At 45.3% G+C, this 24,211-nt stretch overlaps 1 protein-coding gene across 5 annotated transcripts; it reads left to right on the top strand.

Moving 5' to 3' along the window:
• The first annotated feature begins 59 nt into the window (after positions 1-59).
• On the top strand, positions 60-24,211 carry DDI2 (DNA damage inducible 1 homolog 2). Of its 5 annotated transcripts, XM_049808769.1 has the most exons (10): positions 60-253; positions 4,848-4,977; positions 6,044-6,274; positions 8,668-8,794; positions 10,905-11,032; positions 11,624-11,752; positions 12,536-12,639; positions 13,059-13,248; positions 17,641-17,703; positions 17,800-17,911. In XM_049808769.1, exons 1-9 carry the CDS (start codon positions 116-118, stop codon positions 17,655-17,657), a joined length of 1,194 nt encoding a protein of 397 aa, XP_049664726.1. In that variant the 5' UTR covers positions 60-115; the 3' UTR covers positions 17,658-17,703; positions 17,800-17,911. The 5 variants fall into 5 exon arrangements, with proteins under 5 accessions (XP_049664726.1, XP_049664632.1, XP_049664811.1 ...); XM_049808675.1 differs by lacking the exons at positions 17,641-17,703; positions 17,800-17,911 and adding an exon at positions 15,430-17,632; XM_049808854.1 differs by lacking the exons at positions 11,624-11,752; positions 17,641-17,703; positions 17,800-17,911 and adding an exon at positions 15,430-17,632.

Here is a 24,211-nt window from a genome sequence, read left to right as displayed (position 1 = left end):
GGTCTCTGACCCGGCGGGGCGGGCGCTTTGCGACGGCGGCGCTTGACGGCGGCGGCGGCGGCACTTGGCGGCGGCGGGGGCCGGTGGTGGCGGCGGCGGCAGCGGCGGGTCGGCCATGCTGCTCACCGTGTTCTGCCTGCGCCGCGACCGCAGCGAGCTCACCTTCTCCCTCCAGGTGGACGCCGACTTCGAACTGCAAAACTTCCGAGCTCTCTGCGAGCTGGAGTCCGGTATCCCGGCGGCCGAGAGCCAGGTCAGGCCCTGCCCGCCGACCGGCCCCCCCCTCACCCCGAGGACCGGGGAAGGGCCCGGTCGTTCCCCTCCCCTCACCCCCGGGGTGGGGGTCTCCTGGGCTGGGAACGGCTGTAGGCGTGTGTGTGTCCCCGTGTCCCCTCTTCAGCCCCCGGGGCCTCCGCCCCGCCGGGATCACGGAGGTCGGGGGTTATTTGGGGGAGGGGTTGGCCCTCCCCGCGCCGAACTTTCCGGTTTTGTGGAGAAACTCGTCGTTTTTTCCCTTAAAATCCTCCTCTTCCTCTCCGGAGAGGACTCTGGGTCTCCGATGACTTGATGTCTTACCGGGTCCCTCCGGGAAAGGCTCGGTCTCCTCCCGCGGTGGAGCTGAAGGGGAGGGGGAGAAGGGGGAGAGGTTATTGAGTTTTCAGAGCAATTCCGTCTTTAAAGGGGGAAGGATTTGGAGTGGGAGGAATGGGAGCTGGAGAGCGGGGAAGGTGGTGGCCCGTGGTCTCCTCAAACCACAGGGAATGAGGCTGAAATGTTCAGAAAAGGGTTTATTTACCGTATCAAATTCCTGCCCTGGTCTGAGGCAGAAAAGACAGATTGAGGCTTTTTCCTCCCTCTTTTTTTTTTTTCCATATGGGTGCGGGGACCGAACATTGTGTCCACCTGCTTTCCCCCACCAAAGATCCTCCTCCGGCCCAAATTCGGGGCTCGATCATTGTGAGCATGCCAAAACACGAGGCAGGCTGTGGTGTGGGGGTGGCTCTCGTCCGTCTGTCTGTCCGTCTGGGGTTTCCTCAGTGTTCTGGGTTCGGTCCTGCTTTTTTTTTTCCCCCCCCTGTGCGATTTCTACCTGTTTTTCAGCAGGGGCAAAGTGTTGCTGGACAGGGCAATGTCAGCTCCTTTTCTCAGGGTGCTGGCCACCTCTGGCAGAGTTTGTGGAGTTTTGTGGCGATCGCTTTTGCTTCCTGAGCCGTTTCTGAGTGTAAATTAATAAAGTATTTTTCCAGTCAAGCAAATATTAGTCAGCAATGGAAGAACTGCAGCCCTTGAGGTGGACGTGTTCCCTCACTGAGCAGGTTCCCAACACTTCACCCGCGGCGTTTTGCTTTACCTCTGCCTTCAGTGAGCCTTTTATTTTGGGGTGAGAGGTTGGTTTTGAGTGGGAAGCAGTCTCCAAAGCAGGGGTAGAAAATGAAGATGAGGTGGATTTTCCTTTAGGGGAAAAACTTGATTTTTGGTAGGTAGAAAGAGAGAAACCACTTCATATAAAGGTTCCCGTCTGCTACACTCCAGCAAACACCCCATGTCTCCATCACAGCTACCAGCGAGGCACCCAAATTTGCAGCCAGTAATGAGGACAGCCTCTATGCGTGGGACGCCATGAGCACACAGTGGCTTCAATATCTCTGGGCGCGTGGAGCATGAACTCCTTGTTGTCAGCTTTGTCCCCCTTGCGTCACAGTAACCCGCCAGCTCTGGGTCTATTTTAGGATCATAAGGGGTCACGGACTTTTCTGCTTATGTTTTCCTTGGAGTTCCCTGCCTTTGCAGTTAAACTGCTGTGGAGCTTTGTGATTATGTCAACTGCAGGTAACAGGGATCAGCGCTGTGCTTTTTGTAGCCACCTCTGCTTTCCTTCTGCTCACCCATCTGCCGTTTATGCATCATTTTGCTTCATTTCTTTTTGTGTTTTCTAGCTGTGTGCTTATTGTTCCTTTCTCTACTGTTTCTGCCCAGCGTTTGTGAAGTAGTTTGAGAACCTTCAGTGGGAAGAAAGTTATAAGAATACAAGCTATCAGTGAAGCAGCTTGTTGCATAGAAAGATTTTGCGTGCTTAAACCATCCTCCACAAATAGGCAGTATTACACGTACCAAACTTGGTGGTTTACTGATGTATTTCCGTAACCAAGGTATACATTGCGTTAAAGATGTCATGTTGGCACAAAAGAGAGGATGAATTTAATAGTAATGATTGTGCAGGGTGGAGTAAACCATGGCTGCGTGTGGAGGAGGGTTAATCCCAGTCTTACTCTCTGCTGTTTCATGAAATTAATTCCCGGTGCTGCAGTTTGGGGTGGAGGCAAGCAGGGGGCTGCGAGGTTTCCGAGGGATGGTTGCGGTCACAAGGCGGGGAGGGCGACGTGAGATAACAACGAGGCTGCTGGCAGGCCGTGGTGATAAGAGGAGCTGGGCGAGGAGAGGGGAAACAATTCAGCTCACTGTGGTTTCCTTCACACATCGAGGTGGTGGCTTTTCTGGAGAGGGGACAGGGAGGCTCTCAGCAGAACCACGTTCTTCTGGCAGCACCGTTTATTTCCTTCATTTCTCTTTACACGCCATGCATCTCCTGTCCTTGGCTGTGCATGGCCGTGCACAGGAAGATATAACAGGTTCTGAGTTTGGATTGATTTACAATTGCTGGTGCTATCTAGCACTCTTGACTGGGGTTCCTTGCTCCATGAGGAGGTTCTACCCTATGGCATCATGCAAAATCCAACCATCGTGCAGTATCGGTGCCTGCATCCCTGCCCAGGTCACCTCCAGAAGAGTCCATGTCCAGTGCCTGGCCAGCCTACAAAAATATGCTACAAACCAGATAATGAAAATGCAGCAAAATTAAATCAGTTTGTTTTAACAGCAGAGCAGAATGGGTCAAAAGCGTATTAAGCCTTGCTGATAATGGATGTAGAGTGAGAGCCAGGCGCTTAATTCATCGTCTGAGGTGTTAAGGCCAAATGCTCATAAATCCAATCCCAGCAAGATGACAGAGGTAAAACCTCACTTAAACTGATTAACTTGTCTCTTCCAGAGCGTCTGCGCAGGGAAACTGCCATTTAAGATTTGCGCGTGCAGCTGGGATTTATTACAAGCTTGCTTTCTCTGCGGGCAGCGGCATCACTGAGTTAGGCCGGGTGGGACGCACCCAGTAACGTGAGAGGATGCACTGGGACTCTTTCCATCACAAGCTAACCTTAATTATGCCAGTAACGTCTTGCAAACCATCAGAGTAGAGACCGCACACCTTAATATAGCTTGCAAACGGGCCTGTGTTTGCTTTGGAAGGGACCCAGTCTGGTGCAATACTGCTGAGGCTGTGAAGTGTGTTGTTAATGAGAAGGTAGGAAGCTCGTGCTTGTTTCTAATCGCGTGTGTTTCTCTAATTCTGATGGCTCTGACTGCTGTTCTACGTGGTTCTTGTTATTTTTACTTTTTCTGTCTTATCTTACTTTGGCACCACTGCTGACGATGCATCTCCACTGTTAGAATGCATTAGCAAGATTCTGTGTAATATTTCCGAGTTGCTGGAGTAAAGCAGTGAAAGTCTGTAACATCTTCCAGACCTTAAGACGCATAGTAATTGTGTTTGGGGTTTATTTGGATCTGCTACTTGCGATAGCATCGGGTAGAGCTGTAGCCCATCCACGCAAGGACTGTGAAAGCTTCTCCCACGCGGCTCTGCCAGTCCCGACCTGTGGCAAACCTGTTGCTGCTGAACCAGCTTTTTCCAGACCAAGGGAGATGCGGTCTTGCTAGACAGGGTGGTAAATGTGAAATTCGATCGTATGCCTGAGGGGTTTAGGCAGAGTTCTCTAGTGCTTCATGCTTTGGACTCCTGCCAGGGGTAGGAGGTTGTTGAACCCATCTGCATAGTCTCGTTGCACTCCGATGAAGGCACAGAAACCTTAACGTTTAGCAGATACCATTTCTGGGAACTTTTGTTCCTGTAAAGCATGTCTTTATTTTATTTTTCTTGCTTCCCTGTAATTTAGGACATCTTGTAGGTATTACAGATCTAATGTTAATAGAAATGTTCCTGTGGTGATTATTCATTTTTATCTCAATATGTTTTTATGTTTAATCTGCGGAACCCTTATTAAGTCAGGTTATCATAATAGAAAATGATGTGACTGTATTTTATGGTCAAAAGAAGTTAATACCCTGCCATGGACTGACCGGAGTCTTGGGAGTGGTGTCTTTGGGTGCTGAACCTTCAAGTTTCATCACTGAAGTAAACTGGAAATCACTGAGCTAATTGTTGAGGTCCCTGTAAAACTGGTTATTCTGGGGAACCATGGTGTGGGAAAAGGCAGAGATCATAGATATGGGACTAGATCATCCATGGATCTACCCTGATCGATGCTGCCTGCACGTGTGCAGTCAGTCATTGGTCAATAGGTGCTGACTTGGGGGGAGGTAACACTGTAGAAGTCATCCGTGACGTGTGTAATCATAGAGATTGGATTTTGAAAATGTGTGGCAAACAGCCCTGGTGCAAGGCTTGCTTTCCCTTGGCCTCTAATTAGGAGAGATCAGTCCTTCTCCGAGATGCTGGGTTTCAAGAAACCATTCTGGGTTTCGGTAAGCCCAACTCCATGTTGTTGTCCAGCTACTTACTGGTTGAGTGAGGTCTTCCTGTGCCTGAGGTAGAGGTGCTTTGGCAGGGCCTGCCCATGCCTGTGGTGAGAATTGCACACCTTCTCTTCTGAAGCTTGAGATGTGTCCAGAGGATTTACTGGAACGCTTCCCTAAAAAAAGAAAAATTAAAAGCAAGATGTTGTCTGCTTTGTCACGTGTAGTGTTTTTCCTTGCACTCTCTCCATGAACAGATAGTCTATGCGGAGCGGCCTCTAACTGACAACAACAGATCTTTGGCCTCCTATGGCTTGAAAGACGGGGACGTGGTGATTTTGAGACAGAAGGAGACCGTAGAGCCACGACCCTCCATCCGTTTCCCAGGTGAGAAAGGCTTTGTGCTAACTTCTGTTCTGAGTGTGCAAAGATCTCAATATTTATCAAACACTGACTCCATCTCTTGTCAGTGTCCTTTAGTACCTTACTAGGCAAAATACTTAGGAAGGGAGGGTAGCTAGGGATGAGGTGGGGGGCTTTTAAAATTGGCTAAAGGGCTTGTTATGTAATGGGGTTTTTAATTCTGAGGAAGTGAATACTGTTTTAGTGTTATTTTTGGGAAATACAGAGAAAGCAACAAAGGTAACTGGTTCAGAACAGCAGTTTTTGTAAAGGTGTGTGAATTTTCATGTGACTGCTGGTTCCCTTCCCGCTTGGAGTAACGGCACAGTAATATGCAGTCTGTGCGCCTCAGACACGTTAAAAGGCTGTATCAATGCTCTGAATCTGCGCTGTGACAAACACCCAGAGAAGCCATGTCTTGACAAACCTAGTTAACCAACCGTGCATATGTGTGAAGGACTCCTCCGATAACGTCTGAGTGGAGCCCTGCTCCTCTGTCCTGCCTTCTGCAGCAATTCCTAGCAAATCCCCATCATAAAATATCGCTGGAAAAGAAGGTACTGCTGGCTGAGAAGGGTGTGGGAGCATTGCTTGAGGTCTTCATCCTCCTGCCTCAGCTGGAGGATGGGTACCTGCAATGCAGGTCTGCAGAAATGTTACTTTTTTTTTTTCTCCCCTGCTTTTTTTTTTTTTAATCCAAGAGATTCAGAAGTGCCTTAGAGACACTGGGTTTAGCCTTGCGATCTCTCCGTGCGGTATTCACATTTGTGAAGCTGGAAATAACTAGTCTGTGATTCAGTAAGTGTATTTCAAGGGATAAAAAAATGGGCCAGATAGAAGGCTAGACCAGTTATGTAAAGACGTACTAGCATTCCTAACCCAGTAACCTGAGTACGTGGCTGTGCTTCCAACACAAATTGCTATTCACAGAATCCAGTCTAATGCTGTACCATTAAGAGCGGCTCATCCTTCCCACAGTTTTTCCACTGTGTTTTTCAAGCAGAATTGTAAACTTGAAGTGCCAACACCTCTGACTTCTTTTTCCCTCAAGGTCTGCCAAGGATAGACTTCAGCAGCATCGCAGTTCCTGGGACATCCACTCAGCAACACCAGCCACCAGCACAGCGTCTTCGCCCGTCACCTCCCGATGCACCTTCGTTCCCTCAGGGTTTGGACAATCCGGCGCTGCTACGAGAGATGTTGCTTGCGAATCCCCACGAGCTGTCCCTGCTGAAGGAGCGCAATCCACCCTTGGCGGAAGCGTTGCTCAGTGGAGACCTTGGTAAGTTGGGGTTTTAATCTGTGGGAGGTGGTTTTAAGTCTGTCTGAGCTCAGTTCTAATAAAAGGCAGCTACAGGTTTTTAACTAGCTGGGATGTTCACTGCCAACTCATTGATGATGCTGATAAAAGGTGCCAGTTGGGAGTACCCAAGGCAGACTACCTCTCCTTCTAACAAGACCGTTTCTGGCAAGTTGGGCGTATTTCTCCTGCTTACCTTCTTTAATATCCTCTATTCCCTACTTTGAAATATCAGATGCACAGATAAGTTGAGTTTCTGGGAACACAAATGGTTCAGCTCCTGATTTTTATGCCAAGACTCTCCGAATGCACATTTTCCAGTAATGGTATTGCATTTGCTGCATCCCAGAACCCACTGAGACCTCAGTAGAGAGCAGTACACTATAAAACCAACTCTGTCCATAATGATTAGCTGCTATGGAAGTGGATGTCAGAAAGGGAGAGGAAAAGAAACAAGCAAATAGTGTCTAATGTCATAAGTCATAAATGTTTAAGTTTCTGTTAATCTTGTAAGTGTTCATGTATTTTGGGCCCAGTTGAAGCCTAGTGTCATGTCCTTCACTTCCTCTGCAGGTGAGTAGCTGATCTTGGTCCCTCATTCTTCATGTGATGAAAATTTTGAACTCTAGTGTTCTTTCAGGATGAAAACAGAGTGGTATTTTGGGCATCAGAAGATGTGCTTCTAAACCTCTGCAAGAAGTTTAGTTAGGAAATAAATCCTGTGGAGTTTGGGGAAATAAATGAAGAGGAGGAGCTTCTAGCAGGGGACTTTTTTTCCTCTTTCAAGGTTACATCCTAGTGATTTCTCTCGGTCAAAGGAAGCTAGAAAGGAACTTGCATGGATGTTGTCAGCTTATTTCATTTTTTAATTCTGACTTTAGTTCATATCCAGACCTAAAACCATGTCCTTTGTGCTCTCAAGCTATTTCACGCTTCTCGTAAGTGCTGTGTCCGTAGTGCAGGAGTTTTTCCCATCACCTTGAGAAGATGTGCTGCTCTTGGCGCAGAAAATGAGAGGTTAAGCCCAAGACACCCAGAACTGGCTTATCTGCTGATCTGTCTTGTCTTGTTGTGCACATTAAACTTTGAATCAGACGTCCGTTTTTAGTCCCTAATCACTGCAGTGGGCTGTCAGAAGGAAGTGGTTTGATCTGGTTATGCTCTCATCATTCTGTACTGCTACTGTGTCAGTATTTGGGCACAGATCCAGTTCAGCTCTGGCTCTGATGCCCAAATATATGCATAGATGCATGCCACATGACTGTGCTGGATGCACGGCAAGCACTTTAGAAGGCACCTGCTGTACAGAAGCCTAATTTAAAAAAAAAAAAAAACAACAAACAAGAAAATACCCAATGCCTTCCTGAATATATAACAACAGCCTTTGAGCCAGAGAGCTTCTTCATGGGAACTGCATTTCTGGAAGCAAACCCACAACCTTCTGTGTTTACAGAACTTAATTTATTGCCAAGTCCTTTTGGGAACATACGTGATCACATCCAAGCAGTAAAAATTAGACAGAAGCCATCCAAAAAGTGGGGATCTAAAATCTGTGTCCTTAAAACATGCAGCTAGACTTTGTGAAGCAGGTGTCCCACCTAGGACCTCTTGATTTCAGTGGTAGGTATTCACCTTCAGGGATTATAATGTCTCTGTCTTTGCCTATGTTGCTTGGGTTTAACGCAACTTTTGTTGTTAGCCTTTTTATGTCTTACAATTTTGCGTTTGCTCTTTGCTGAATCTACAGGCTGTTATTTTTCCAGGCATTGCTGAGTGTAAAACGTGATAGATTTTGCAAGCTGTTCTTGTAGATGGGGCATCTCACTGAGAGCTATGAAATCTTGCTTCTAGCCCCATCTGAAGCTTTTTCAAAATACATGTGCGCTCAAGCTTCTTGTTTGAATTGTGCAGGTTCTGTAGTCCAGATTTCTGCTTTGAGTCTCATTTATCTGCTGTTCTTGCAGCTGTTTTTTTGATGTATTGCGTAGGCAATTCTTGCTGCAATAGAAGAACGAATTTCTGTTTTAATGGCAGCTCTTTGTTTTAAATATTGTTGTGTTCATGTTTTTTCCATTTTTCTTCCATATGAAAATGTACGTGCAAAGAAATTGAGTTTGATTGTGCTGAGTTTGGGTAGCAGACACAAGGAGAAAGAGCTCTGTCCAGTTGCTTTTCATCTCAGTGGGTTCCCAAGTTTGCCACCAATCCTTTGAGGTCCATCCCTTCTGCCTTCAGAGGAAGCCTTTTTTTGCCTGTGCTGCTGAGTCTACCCCTGAGTGCATGCTGGCATAAAAAGAAGAGTTTGCTGTGCCAGAACTTGACTTGTAAGAGTAGTTTCCAGTAAAAAGCATTTCTGTGTCTCCTTGTCACTGCAGAGAAATTCACCAGGGTGTTGCTGGAGCAACAGCAGGACCGAGCCCGACGGGAGCAGGAGAGGATCCGACTCTATTCAGCTGACCCTTTTGATCTTGAGGCACAGGCCAAGATAGAAGAAGACATAAGGTAGCAAACCAAAGTCACTTGCAGGCTTTGGAGGTCTTCACGGCTCTTTTTTCCACAGGGTGCTTCCATCCTTGGTGTTTTTTCCTTGGAGGATGCGAGGAGTGTGTTTAGATCTTGCCTTAAGACACACATTTGCTTGCAGGGTGATGCTCTGAGCCACCTTTGCACATGGGAAGGTTGGGATTTAGGTGCACCCCGTGCTTGAGATGTATCCAGCTGAGCACAGATCACGAGGTGGCAGCGCCGCTGTCCATGCGTCTGATGTCCCAGAGCTGTCTAAGCTGGTCCACTCTGAAGCAAGACCGCTTGTGGAAAGCACTTAGCCAAGATCCTCGAGAGGTGGTACTTGGGTGCCTCGGATGTGTTTTGAACTGGAGAGCTGGGCCTGTGCTAGTCTCTAAGCTGAGCTCTCTGCACAGCAACGTGGTGTCATTTCTCCCAGCTGTCTTTGAGATTTGGTTTCACATACTGCTAATTGTTTTGCCTCTCTGGCGAATTCCAGACTCTGAACATCACTTCTGACAGAAGAGATGTTCTATAGAAATATCTTCCGCTCATTAGCACTCGCTCTCTCTTGCTGTCTTCCAAATGTAATTGCATTGGGCTGAGGCTTGATTTCTTAAATTTAGTGAGAAATCCTCGAGTCAGAACATGACTGGTGGTTTTTTTCCCCAATAACGAAATGTCTTTCTGATACAGGCTCATAGCTGGTCATAACAAAATTCAGTTGTGGTAAGAGTCATTCTTGCATTGTGACTGACAAGGTGTTGGTGCTGGATAAATGCTTAGCTTAGCAATGCAGAAAAATACACGTTTGTAGATAGCAAAACATTTCTCAGAGGCACAGGAACGCTTTCCTTCTTCCATAGATGAGGGGACAGATAAAGGTGATATGCCCAAGGCTATGCAGCTGTTAGGGAACAGTCTGGGCATCTAGCAGTCCCCAGATTTCACACGCCACTTAGTTTCTCTGAACTCCTTGCTTAATTAGATGCGCTCTGCCAAAGATTGAGTGGAAGCTATTGCAAGCATCGTATTTTTTGAGACACGTCTCTGTCCTTCCAGTGGAGAGAGCACAGAGGAAACAATAATAGATTTGACAAGAGAACTGAAACTGAAGATTAACCACTGCATATCTGATTTAAGCTTAAATAATAAAGGCGGGACAATGTGTGGCTTTTTGTTTCACAAGCACATGAAACGGGACAGACTGGCAGTAGGGCAGCAGGGTACTTTAGCTCCCAAGTGAGCCAGGTCTTGGATGCTGTTAGCCATTTTCCTCCCCCCACCAAGAAACCATGTCTAGCTGTCTTGTTGTGGGAAGGCTACCACAGTACAGAAGATGGATAAGAGAGGAGCTTGGGGTTTTTTCCCTTCCCCTACTGAGGAGGAAAAATGAAATGGCATCAAAATTGGAAGCCCTTTTCCTGTTTTGGTAGATAAAGCTATTTTGGATGCAGTCGCTACGGATACCCATCACTTCCAAGATGACTGTAGGGGCCGTGATGGGCTTCCTGAAGAGTGTTTCTTCTGTAGGCTTGAATTTGCACCAAGGGCTTGTGCTCATGGTAGTGTTCTCGCTGCTGTTTCGCTCCCCTCCCTCCCTTCCTATGCCTGGAAAAGGAAAGATGCCAGGGAAACGTTGGAGGATTTTAATGTTCAGCTCCTGTGTGGGATTCTAGCATTGTAGCTACTGGCAACATCTTCATAGTGTGCCCTCAGTGCTTTATTTTAGAGTGACTAATAAATACGCAGGTTTTTTGCTCACAAGTTTTCCAGGTTAACTGTGTGGTGACAGCTTTCTGTTGCAAACAAAAGGTCGTCAGGAGCTGGAGTGCGAGTTAGGCAAGGTGTTGGAAGGAGCAGTCTTCATGGCTGCTGGGGAGCGACTTGGTGTCTCTGGATTAATCGAAGATCATTACTAGCAATCCCTCTGCCAAGAAGCCTGTGTTTAGCTAATGAGGCAGTCTTTATTGTGTTTTAAACATGCTGTTTGTAAGGTGAGCTGCAGCGGGTGGGATTACCAGATCTGTTTATAAGTCGGAGGGATGCTTATAAGGTTTGGCTGATGGAAGGTCTGATTTTTCTCTGTCTTCTCCGATAAATTCAGGCAACAAAACATTGAAGAAAATATGACGATAGCAATGGAAGAGGCCCCCGAGAGTTTTGGCCAGGTGGTGATGCTGTATATTAACTGCAAAGTCAATGGACATCCTGTGAAAGCGTTTGTTGACTCAGGTGAATTGCCCCCATTTTCATCTCTTTCTTTGCACTCTGGTTCACTGGGGGAGACTGTAAATGCTCCAGAAGTTTTTCCCAAAAATTCCATAATAAAGCACTGCATTACAGGATTTTGAAGCACCTAATTAAAACCTGAAAGCAGCCTGGGCATTGTTTAAGGTGAACAGAGCAAACTTGTGAGAAGCAGCACACATGAGTGCTTGAACACCCCAGATCAAGGCTCCTGTGAGAATTTCTGGGGCTCCGATGCCAGAAGGGGCACTGCCACATGTGTGCCTTATGTCAGTTTACAGATGGGGGGTTTCACATGCTTTCAATGCAGTGCTTCCCATCCACAGCCTTAAAGGGAAAGTATTTGGGGTTATTCCAGCTCTACAGTAATACGTACTTTACTGTCAGTGCTGATTTGTGTGTATACAGTCAATTCAACTCAGTGGGATTCACAGGAAGCCTTCATGCCCTGATGCAGTTGCCTGATATAAGCGGGTTGGTTTCCCGGCTGCTGAGTGCAAGATCTTAAGCCCTTCCAGGAGAGAATTTTAATTTGTGATGACTGTCAGGATTTAACATGAATTCTGTTGCTGGTAGGTGCCCAGATGACCATCATGAGCCAAGCTTGTGCTGAAAGGTGCAACATTATGAGACTGGTAGATCGGCGGTGGGCTGGCATTGCTAAAGGTGTAGGGACGCAGAAAATAATTGGCAGAGTGCACTTAGGTGAGTACTGCCATTCTTCTTGGGGCAGCTGTAGTGGCAGTTTGGCTGCATTTCCTGCAATCTTGGCACCAAGGAGTATCTGGTTTAATGCTATAATTGTTAGAAACTCCTGCAGAGTAAAATAAAAGTGCATCTGCAATATGTTCGTTTGTCTCAGGCACAGTAGTCTGGCTTCTGTCTTATTTAATCCTTTTTTAATGGAATTACCTTAACACTTTTAGGTGATGGAGTCCTCAGCTCAGAGGATGTGTTCACTCTGGGTGCAAAAAACAGGGCTAATGTGAAATAGCAGGATCTTTGCTGTTCAGGGTGGGACTGTTGGGCAGTATGAGTTGCTCAGGAAGGGTTCCAGTATAGTGGAGTGATTCATACTCCTTTGGGAAGAGAAGGCTGGATGTGCTCTCGTGCAGGTTTTCTGGATGAGAGAAGATTATCCTTATTGTCTGAAAAATCGATTCTCTTCACTGTTGTTGCTTCTTAGGCTTGTGCTCTAATGAGCTGTACGCAGCTCCTCTAGCTTGGAGGGTTAGATAAGCAGTACTTAAGGCTCTAGAGCAGGTCAGCCTTTAAAATAATTAACTTCTTGAGACCAAGGCAGGCCTAGGTAGTCCCTGCAGCTTGCACAGGGCTAGACTTTCTGTGACCAAAACAGTACGTCAGAGCTCTGGTTTCAGATTTGCCCGGCAGGTTTGTGCAGACTTTTCCCAGGAGATGGAAGACCAGAAAGTAGATTTGTTGCGCTGCAGTGTTGCAAGGTGGTAACTTCTCTCCCTTGCTTTTCAGCTCAGGTCCAGATTGAAGGGGATTTCCTGGCATGCTCCTTCTCAATCCTTGAAGAGCAGCCCATGGACATGCTTCTAGGATTGGATATGCTGAAGAGGCATCAGGTATCAAAAACTCTTTTGAAACATTTATGGGCTCTTCCACGTTAGGTGCTAAGTGCAATGTAAATGCCTTGTCTCTGAATTTATTAGGACTTTTCTGGGGAAAGTTGATGGTGCATTACCTTCCAGCCAGTTACAAAAGAAGTAGAATATACTACGTACATCATGGATAGCTATAGGGTATCTGGCTGCTCCCTGAATTTTTTTGCTCAGATCAGAGATGCTCAGAGCTTTCCAGCTGAATGATTTATTACAAATGAAGTCATACAGGGACCTTTGCTTATAGCTGATGCTCTTGGCCTGCGCTTAGCTGCTGTGAGCTGTTCCCATTGGAAATGGATTGTTTAACCTTTTGTCTCCTTTTTCTCCGGGAAATGACTGGCTGTTACGCAGGCCCCTGATGTCTCAATGCTCTTTCACAGTGTTCGATTGATCTCAAGAAGAATGTACTAGTGATTGGCACAACTGGCTCACAGACCACTTTCCTCCCGGAGGGCGAGCTCCCAGAGTGTGCCCGGCTGGCTTATGGGGCCGGGCGGGAAGATGTGCGGCCGGAGGAGATTGCAGACCAGGAACTAGCAGAAGCAATACAGAAGTCCGTAGAGGAAGCAGGTACCAGGAGGAGCCCAGTTGAAATATTGAATCTGCATAGTTTTCTTGCTGTGCCTCGGACTGTCTTGTCAGCAGTCCCCCTTCTCAGCTCCTAGGAGACGCAGTCTAATGCAGCATCAGCGAGTAAACAGTGGAGAGAAAGGGGCTTTATTCTTGCTCATGGCCTCTAACTGCACTTCTGTCTTCCTTTCTGTACAGCAAAATTTGTCTGCATGAAGGCATTCAGGGGTGTTTGCTGTTTAATTTGTGCTCTCATTGCAACTTCCTACCCACTCTGTTTTCTTGGCCTTCGAAGGTGTGGATATAAACGGTTGTCTCTGGCACCTGATCACCTGGGTTGAGTTGTAGTGCCTGGTCAGGGACATGGTTCAGTTGTGTGATATTTTAGCAGCCTCGTGTAAGGACAGCTTTGTGGAGGCTTCCGCAAATCCTGTTCTTAATAGCTGCAGCATATAAAAATAGAGGAGCTGTAGCACTGTACAAATCTATGGGCAAAAGTTCATGAAAATTTTTAGAAATAGTACTATTTCAGCATTTTTTCCTTAGAATGGTGCTTGTGCTCTTGGAAGGTGAATTACTTCTCTTGCTGAAGAATACTGTTGCTCCAAATTTCAAAAGAAACAGCTGAATTCACATCCTAACGTATATCCTCAGCCTTAAATGTGATCTGCAAAGAGAATTTTCACCCTCCCTGTAGTTTTGTTCCCTGTGCCTCTGGAACCCATAAGCTGCACAAATGCAGACTGACTGGGCTATGGAAGATTTTGGTAGCTGCAAAACTGAGTTAAGTGGAGATGCCAAAATAGCTGAAAACTGAGCCATAGCTCAGCCAAACTCTCTGAAACTCAGATTTTCTGTTTAACTCCTCCCTTAACTTCAGCATATACTTTTGATTAAAGGAAAGCTTCATTATTTTTTTCCCCACTATTACAGTGAAGATGTGAATACCTCACAAAATGTATTCCTTAGGCCTTTTCCAAAATTTTTGAAGATAACATTTTATATGCAAGTGTTTTGTAGACACTTTTGAGTTTTACTGCTAATTTTTCCTCTGAAAGCACGCAGTAAGATTCTGCTCCCAGACGCATGCAAAACTCTTTGCTGGGTCACGTTTAAGCTGATAAAGTTGATTTCTTCAACATTTTTATTGCTAATTTTTTAAGACTCTTAGCATGCCCATATTTAAAATTGAAGTGCGATAACCAGATTTAACCATATATATATAACCAATTGTAATGCACTGACATTTTTCTTTAACACTTCCCAATTGCTGCTTGATAGTCCAAAGCATAAGCAGTGACTTACTTGCAAATAACTAAGTTGTTTACATTAAAGGGAGCACGGGACTGCACTTACTGGTCCCTTTGACCAATTTTCTTCCATTCTAAGAATACAAGTTTTCCAGAGATGCAAAGATCTCGAGAGGAAGGCTTGGCTTGAATGAATCGGCAAGAAACAGTTTGCATGTTTGACTTTTAAAGCCAAATCTGAATGCTTATTAACTGAATCTGCAGCAAGTAGAGAGAAACACAAACATAGATTTGACCTTGCCCCTAACAGGTTTTGACATCACTAAAGGTTGGACTCGGTAGCTTGGGCTCATGTCTCTTCACATAACCTGGCAGAGAAAATGTGCCGATGTAAATACTAGTTCTTTCCCTGTTAAAATTTTGAGCCTGATGAACCTTCAGTTGGTTTTTGCAGTATCTCTCCATTTCAGATGAGACTTTGCAGGCACCGCAGCTGATTGGACTTAGTTCTCTGCTGAAAGGGTCAAATAAAAAGCAAACCTCTTGGCCCAAAATATGTGAATCTTTACAATAAAAGCATTTTAGTCAAGTGCTTTAAAATGAAAAGTGCCTAAAATGACTTAAATCAAAGCTGTTTGTGTACCAATACAGTTCTAAAGACCACGTGGCTTTGTTCAGACTAATCAGCAGTCTACGTTTTCCATTGGTGCTGAGCCTGAGAGGAATGTAAAAGATCTATGAGAATGGGAAATTCGTTTTGTGTATATTCACTTAATGCTTGTAGAACACCTGTGTACAAAACTAAGGTAGGTCTTGTTTAGGTTGATTGCGTCTAAGTCTTAGGCATATTGCAAGCCTCTGGTGCACAGGCTATATACTAAGATGTCAGAATATTAACGTATACTCTCTTCCTCTCTTCCAAAACTATTAGCTGCTGCTAGATGGTACCAGGAAAACCAAGTAAAAGAACAGGAAACTGGAGAGGGAGAGAATGTAATGCAGGACCAAAGAAGCTCAGCTCCCCGCAAGGCTTGTGTTCTGTCATAACAGCTTGAATTTTTGCTGCCTTCTGGTAGATGGTACAACAGAAATCACTGCATACATCTGTAGGCTATTAAAGTTCTTGTTTTGAATGTACCTGGATTATTCTTGAGCTTTATTTAATCCCCGGAAGCCCACTTTAGCAAACCTCATGATTTCTGTCAGCTGACTTGCTGGTGTTTCAACACCTACAGCAAGACAGCTGAGGTGGTAGTGGAGTCCTGGTATGTTTTACTGTGATCTAGATCCTCCACATCTGCTTCATTTATGTCCAAGAGCTTGCTCTTTTCTGCCAATATGCAGTGCTTCCCACCACCACCGGGAAACTCGGTGATTATGGAAGATTTACAAAACTGGCAGCAAAACTACAGTTGCTTTAGGAGGAAGCATATTCAGGTAGTTTACCTCAGGTAGTTTATCCCATATACAGCTTTCATCCAGACAGCCTCGATATGGGAAAGGCACTGCCACCACGTATGCAACTCAGGCTTTTCCCAATATAGAGAAGAATTTATCCCTGATGATGCGCTTTGTGGAGAAGGGTTTGTTCTTGGTGTTAGGTGGATCGATATCCTTGATGGGGCTGGGATTCAGCTCCTGTAGATACCCCAGGAGGAGGATGACAATGACAATCGGAAGGATGATGCTGAGGAGTGCTTGGCAGAATACCAGCTACTTCTGCTGTCTAAATGACTGCAAATCCCTGATGTGTTTGACTGATCAGACCCTTACTACCGATCCACTGAGTCAAAAGACAGTTCTGCTTCCACTCTAAAGGACTGGCTTGGGAGCAGAGATCATGAACGTAATCCTACCATGTAGAAATAGAAAAAGATTCCTCCGGTTTTCATCCGTATCCCGTGTCACGTGCCTCTTTGCCACCCTTAGGAAAGATGAGCAGTCTGAAAATCTGCAGGATAATTCTGGCTTTTTAGTACTCCAGCATCGCCAAGTTGTTGTAGCTGCATTAAGACCAGATGTGCAGCGAACAGAAGGGATTGCTCTGCGCAACAGCTGCTGTATTTTATACCAAAGTGTATCAGAGATGCGCTATCGCAGCATGTAGTGCACCATTTTTATTTAACGGAGAATAAAAGAAACAAGTAGCTAAGGTGAAAAAGGCAGATTTCTTCCATGTTGTGGAATTTAAAGCAAATCCTGGCTGTACATGTGAGCGTGGTTAGCTGTTCCCCAGTACACCTGGGTATCTGTAAAAAGAAAGATTAAGGTAGAATAGTGGTATATGTTTAAGACTACTGAGTTTGGAGGCCTCTGTGAAGGGAAAAAGGGAACAAATGCAACAAATCACGCAGCACAAAATCTGGATAACTGACACTGGACAGAGTAGGGCTTTAATGGAAGAACAGGCACTCTTACAGTAAAAGGTCATGTTAGTGATTTAAGGAGAGCATGACAGCTGATACATTAGCAAGATTAGACTATTAGCAAGATAAGTTCACTTATTTAATCTCGCCTGATAACTAGAGCCAGTGTTTAGTGCTACTGATAGAGATCTGCAATTCATCCGTTCTCTGTGTGGAGAAGGAAACAGTGAGCTGGGTTTGACTCTGGCTGTCTCTTCCTTTGCTTTGCTCTTCCCAGTCCTTTTGGAGATTTCTGCCTTTCACACTAGGATCTTTATGCTTCCCTTCTGCAGCAAGCTGGTGTTTGCTCATCTTCTCTTGCCTGTGATGGCACTGCTGGGAGCACAGTCCAAGAATTGTGTTGCCATCTCAGTTCTCGTTTCCCTGAAACGTGCCTCCTGAATATCTTCAGCCGTACAGGGAACAAACCAGTATGGTGCTAGACACATGCCTTGAGCTGTGTATATTTTATCAAGTGTGTAGTGTCACCCACAGACCACTCTGCAGCGTAGATAGTACAGAACAGCCTTTAAATTGTTATTTTGGACTTGACGTAACGAAGTTCCCAGGGAGAACTCCTTCTGGAAGGCAGTGAACGTGAGGAGCTCCTGCTGCTTGCACGCTGTCTTGATGGACAGTCGGGAGGGGAGCTGCGAGGTCACAGGACTATAACCATGCATGTGGTGTGCTCTGAATGCTAACACAAGTTTGGTGTGTTTGTTTCCTAATCCAAACAGAACGTCAGAAGCCTTGATGCATGTAGTGTGTGTTTACTGCAGCTGGAGTGGGCCACAGACCAGGTATTTATAGCCATTGGTTTATAAGTTGTTGCTACTATAGAGAAAACAGTGGTTCTCCTGTGTTCTAACTGCTTCTTTCTTTCTGTCTTCTGTTAGAGAATAGTGACAAAGAAACTACCTCACTGGAAATGCCCTCGTTACCAGCTTCTGATGGGTTTCAAAATCCAGTCCGGTCTTCAGGACTAAATTCCAAGATCTGTAATCCCACAAATCAATTACTTGATCGTTCTGTCTCTGCCCCTGCTTCAATTTGCTCATCCAAATCTAGCCTTGCAGAGCCCATTGATCCTAGAGCCGTCAAGTCTTTTGAGTCTTCAACTGAATGCCAGATAACCCCAGAAAAAGAACATCCACTCTTATTACAGCATCTTTCCAATAACGCTTCCTTGGCAAATAACGACCCTTCTCCCCAGACCAGGGAGGTAACCTGTTGCAATCCAGCTTGCCTTTCACAGAAGACACTCAAAGAAACCTTTATTGCTGACAGTCTAAAGGAATGTAACGCTAAAGAACAAGACCACGGTCAGGAACACCCTTTGGAAGTGACAAAAGAAAATAGTTTGGCTGACACTGCTGCTAAGCACAGGCAAAATAAAGATACATGTCTGTCTTCAGAACAGGCGGAACAGGAGCAAAGGCGTGAGCTTCCCATAGACCGTCAGATATGCAAAGAACCAGAAAAGGAACATCTGGAGGAGCAAACTGAGACAACTGACCCAGAACCTCCTTGCCATGTTGGTGGGGTTCAGAAACCTGTTGTGGAAGAAGCCAGCCAGCCAGAAAATCCTCCTATGGAAACAAGAGGAGATGGACAGGAGAAAGCAGGTCATTCCTGTCCAAAAGGGAGTATCCAAGTGTCAGCCTCCTGTAGCTGTATGCATACGGAAGCCTTCATGGAAATAGATGTAGTTGAGCAGTCTGTAGCTGAAACGCACAGCTCAGCAAGCGAGCAGAAGCAGCAGGCTGAGAATAGAAGTGTATCTGACCTGAACGTGGATGCCTTTTCCATGGAAGTGGAGTCGCTGAAGTCTGCATCCTCCTTGAGTGATCCGCTTTCCATCGGTGATGTCCCGCAGTCTGAAAGCACTAGTGAAATTCCTGCAAAGTGTAACAAGTTGTCTGATTTGGGGGCTGAAGACAGCTCTTCCCCCTCCAGCATCCATCAGCTGGACACAGATCCAGGAAGACCTTCAGAAGAGCCATGTTTCTCTTTAGCATCAGCCTTGAAAGAGCTTCACAAACTCTTGATTATCAATCGGAAAGGAGAATGTAAAATCCTTGCCTCTGAAGAAGTCTCTCAGCTGGAAATGGTTCACAAAGAGCCAGTAGCACAGCAGAAGGAGCTTTCTGAAGATGAACAGAAAGGCTCAGATCCAGCCAGCCAGGAACAGAGTTGTTCCTTCTATGAGGTGAGGTCTGAAGGTGGAAGAGCAGAGGGGCAACAGCCTTGTGATTCTGGCATAGAAAACATCAGCACTGGGTCTATCAGTCACATGCAGTCTGCTCTCGGAGAAGGTGCTTTAGAGATTCAGAAGTTTTCAGGTAAGAGTGATTTGATCATGGTGAATTCTGCAGCGACATCTGACCAGCAACAGGGCTCTGAGCAGGCAGAGGTTTTGGCAGAAGGTTATCGGAGTCCAACTAGTCCAACTTTGGAGCAAACCACATCCATTTCCTCTGCACCTGCTTTGGATGGAGGTGCACCTCAAGATACTCGGAGCCTGTTCACAGCAGCACCTGGGAGAAGCAGCAGTTCTGCTCCTGAAGGTCTGTGGCCGTTGGGTGGGTGTGAGGAACCACTGCTGAACCCACCAGCTGGCTATACTGGACCTACCTCAGGTGCTTCTCTACCACCTGCTTTCCCTGCGGCTGATGTTGATCGGATCCTTGGCGCTGGTTTTACCACGCGGGAAGCTCTCGAGGCTTTGGAACAAGCGGATGGAAACACAGATCTTGCTCTTCTCATTTTGCTAGCCAAGAGTATTGTTGTTCCTACATAACTATGGAAGAGGTAGCTGACTGGGGTGTCTTTTTCTTTTAAAGGACGTATCTAAACTATACACCATTAATGTACAAGCAGAATGTTGAGCCAGATTTTTTAATTATTTGCAGCCAAAGTAACTTGTCTCTTCTGTTTCACTCGTTAGATTTGGCCTTTTAAAAGAAAGAAAACGTCCTAGCATTGTGTGGACAGGATAGCTTTTAATTATGCATACTGGATTAAAATTAATGTTTTTATTTAAATGTACAATTATAGAATAAGCTCCAGTGTTACAAATAAAAAGCAGAAGCCATTAAGATCACCGCCCTGTCCAGCGCAAAGCAGATTATGAAGTGAATTGACCGTGCGTGCGTGTGCACGGGACAGGAGGTGCACACTGAGTTCGGTATGGCGCAGACACAAAACAGCGCTTGTCCAAATGGACTCTGTGGATTTGTTTTAGTTCTCCTGCGCTTTGTAACCCAATGTCCATCTGTGATGCTGGTGAAACTATTACGGCAGCTACTAAAGGTATGTAGATGCCCACAAACGTGTAACACTTGCAAGAGGAGTGAGGGGTAGAGGCGGGGTTTGGAAGTGTGCGTTTTCATGTGTGCACGGGGAAGGCTGATGCCTATTTTTGCCAAACCCTTTTATGCTCTTGGGCCAGTGTGTTCAAGTTTACAACATGGGGATAGAAGAAGGGAAGGGATAGAATTTGGTGCTACCAAAACTTAAGAGATGTTTTAACTTATTTGAAGATGTGCTGGTATTAATTGTAGCGGGGGGGGGGGGGGGGGGGGTGGTGGAGAAAAGGAGTATTTTACTTTTATTTTTTTCCTAGCCTTGCCCACATCATGTTTTCCCCCATACAAAAGAACAAGCTCAACCACTTTAAGGCAAAACCTTAATGATGAAATTGTTTTAACCAACCAACCATGTGTTACGGCTCTTAATCCTCCTCTGCCTGGGGAAGAATGAACTGTTTCAGTGGATGCATCCTCTATGCACCAAGCAGGGGTATAATCAGAAGAATGAAGAAATCTGCTTTGCACTAGTTTTTCTCGATATTTGGGGATGATCAGCCTCTCAGCTGTGGAAATGCAAACTGCAGAAAGCCTGTAGCGGCTGGTGGGGTACTAATTTAATACCTCTTAAAGTGAGGGCTCCCCAGTAGGGTTTATGAAACAAATGCACTGACATGGCTTCTGCATTATAACCATCGTGGCCTTCTGGGAAGTCCCTGGTGAGTAGCCTGCATGATGCACTCATGTCCTCACATCGAGGCTGTGCTGTAGGAAGCCCTTTCCAGATGCTTTTTTTTGGGGATGAACTACTTTGTGATGCTCTGCAAAGCCCCAGAACACTGTTGGGGCTGGGGAAGGGCAAGGAAAGTGTGGCTGAAACATGATACCAAATTTTTAAGTAGGAACTTTTATTTAGTCCCACTTGCAAATCTCAGAAGTGGCTTTGTGTCAAGTGTTCATCTTAAACTTTCTGTTTTGAGCTAAACCTGAAGTGATGGGTCAGCAGTGGCTGGAAACATGTTTTTGTTCATGGCTTTCATTTGTTGTTACCATTGTCTCAGGCCTGTGTTCCAGGTGTTTTGTTTTCACTGTTGCTTAGCAGATTTGCCTACATGTATGCTAGGCTTTTTCTCCATGCAGGGTGGCATTTAAAAACAACACAAATTTGGTTTCATCTGTGAACTTGCAAGAGTTTCTGATGTTAGTGAGCGGTGGTTGTCAGATTTTTCTTAGGCGCTTGGGCAGCCAGGAGATCCTTTAGAATAAGGAAGAGCTTTAAGGCATTCCTCTGTTGAATGGAGCTTTTGCATGAGCTGTGAATGTACCAGCTAGGCCTGGGGCTCCCAGACACATTTAGCTCATATCCCACTACTTGTGATGCTGGCAGCAAGCATTGCTCCGTGCGTATGTAGGAAGCAGTGCTTGGCTGTTTGGAACCCCTTGCTGGAGCAGCATCGAGTAATTCGCTTGAGGCTCTGTTCAGAATGAGTTACTGAGGCAAGACGACAGCTTTATGATCTTTACGGGGCAGGTGGTAAGAGTTACCCCTGCTGAAGTTTTTTTTTTAATGTTCTCCTTGCAATGAGCACCTCAAATCAGCAAAAGGCCCCACTAAAGGGGTAACGCTTGAGCTGGTACAGGAGTACAACGTCATCAGATCTCTCCCTTAGAAGCCTTAGGAAATAAGATATATTAGACCCATTCCCATCTACATCTGGTTCACTATCAAAAGCGGCAACAAGAACGAGGCTCTCGGAGCCAGCGCATCAGTCTAAACGGCCGAATCTGCTCCTGATTCATGCCACGGGTCTCAGTGAGGTGGTCCTGGGAGCAAGCCCCCATCTGGTATGCAGGTCCCAGCTGCAGATTGGCTCTCTTGGATGCACGAGAGCTGAATTTACGCCCTTAGCCTGCAGGTTGATCTACTGCCAGCTTCTTGAAGCATCAGATGTTAGCCATTCAATGTTATACACTTTTCATATTTACACTTTATGTTTTTAGAAGCAATTGCTAATAGCTAGACGAAGTACTGCTGCTTTGCACCAAACTGGTTAAAGGCTCTAGTTTATGGCCACATTTACTTAGACTGCATATACAGAAGTTATGCTACAAAAGCTTTAGAGCATCAGCCAATTTGCTTCAATGCTCAGTTTTATTCTTTGTCAATATAATTTTTGAAATCTGCCCTTCTGCCAAAGCTGTACTGAAGCATTTATCAATAGTGCTAGAATTTCCTGGGTAACTTTCTCTGAACTGCTAGGAACAAAGCCTGACCCCCAACTGATAAACACTTGTAAAACTATTTTATTAAGTTGGTCCAAGCCTGGTGATTTAAATCTCTTAATTTCAGAGCCTTGCTTTGAGTGAATGGTTACGTGCTGCTAAATTAGAGAATAGGTTTTTTTAGGAGCAAGATTTATGTTGGAGAAAATTGGGGCAGTGGTGAGTATTTAAGGTTAAAATAAAATGTAATAGAATGTGTATTTAGCAAACGCCATCTTAAAGTTGTCTTCTGTTGTAATGTGCATGTGTGTCCTCTCTGCTTATGCACACATCCTTTGCTCAGCCTTTAGCAAGCCCTTAACTGGTCTCTGTGCTTACCTGGCCCACAAAGCGGGAATATTTCTATTTAAGCAGGATGGCAGACCACTACAGCTTGTTGGCTCTAGCAGGGGATAAAGTTAATGCCAAAAGCTGCTCAGGTTTCCAAGGAGCCACGTACCCTGGCCTAAAATAAGGCTTTTCACCGTTTTCTCTTCCCCCTTCTCATTAATCACTGCTCCAATGTACTAATGTCACATCAGCTTAGCAGAATGATTTCACTATGAAAAGTCCATCTATAGAGGATAAAGCAACACTCGGAAGCTGCTTCATAAAGATGCCAGCACCTGTGGGGACCCTTGTGGGTCTGTAGAGCTTGTTTCTGGGTGTTTCCTGAAGCCACTGTGGTCATGTACCTCGCTGTTCATTTCCGAGATGTATTCTTTTCCTTAAAGATACTAAAGGAATTTACTTGGCCTCTTGCTATTTCCATACATGAGGCTCTGGGTGAGTTTAGAGGTGATGTTTAGTGAAATACCAACGTCTGAAAGCTGCTGGGCACAGATAATTCTGACAAGAGGAGGAAATTATTTCCTGGTGACAGTTCCTGGCATGTTTACCTGCTGCTGGACAGAGCTGAGCTATGCTGCGTTATCATGACAATCTCTGCCTTGTTGCTACGTATGTTCAACTTTCTACGTAGACACTTGGTCTCCAGGACTGTTAACCTTGTACCTCCTAGATATGTTCCCTTCTTTCTGTCTTTGTCTCTCCCTCTTGCTGTCTCCTTTCCTCAAAAGTAGCAATATTTAAGTGTACTTGCTGAATGCTTAACTTCCAGATAAGTTTTCTTTAAAACACTATGCCATTTACAAATAAAAGAAGGAACAGATCCTAGAGGTTTCTTCACCAGACTTGGACTTCTTGCCAAATGGCTCCCCAGAACTCTGACGTGAATTCAAAGAGGAGAAATCGAGAGGTATTTTTCCCTACCTCTTCTGGAAGTCAGCTTGGGAAATGGGGTCAGTTTCGTGTACATCATTCCCTTCTGCAGCATTCAAGAGATTTCTTCCTGCACTGTGTAGACGAGGCTTAGTCCGTGATCCAAATGTGTAGCGGTTTGGGTTACTCTTTGACTGATGCTTTTTAGCTGAAGAGTTTTACAAACTCACTTAAGGAACTTGAGGGAATTAATACTCAGGAATCCTAAAGCTGGTTGCATTTGTGTCATTTACTCTTCTGGGCTGAACATACTGCGGTTGACCTTGCAGGTGGCTGAAGGGAGGAGTGGTTATGTCATCAGAGAATGGGATGTGGTTCTGCCCAAAGTAATACACACTTGATTCTTTTTTTGATTTTATTTTTTTTTAATATTGGGGGACTGTTTATCAACAAAATTGATGTGTAAAAAAAAAATTTGATATTTAAAAAAATGAATAAACACTTTATCATAATGTTG

Source organism: Accipiter gentilis, chromosome 1 (genome assembly GCF_929443795.1).
Source record: "Accipiter gentilis chromosome 1, bAccGen1.1, whole genome shotgun sequence".
Lineage (NCBI taxonomy): Eukaryota > Metazoa > Chordata > Aves > Accipitriformes > Accipitridae > Astur > Astur gentilis.
The sequence above is the reverse complement of the archived record's forward strand: the minus strand, read 5'-3'. Positions and strand labels throughout refer to the sequence as shown.

Bases quoted from the DNA above. Each gene is read 5' to 3' on its own strand.
- DDI2 (XM_049808597.1), top strand. From the start codon at position 17,832: ATGCCCTCGTTACCAGCTTCTGATGGGTTTCAAAATCCAGTCCGGTCT.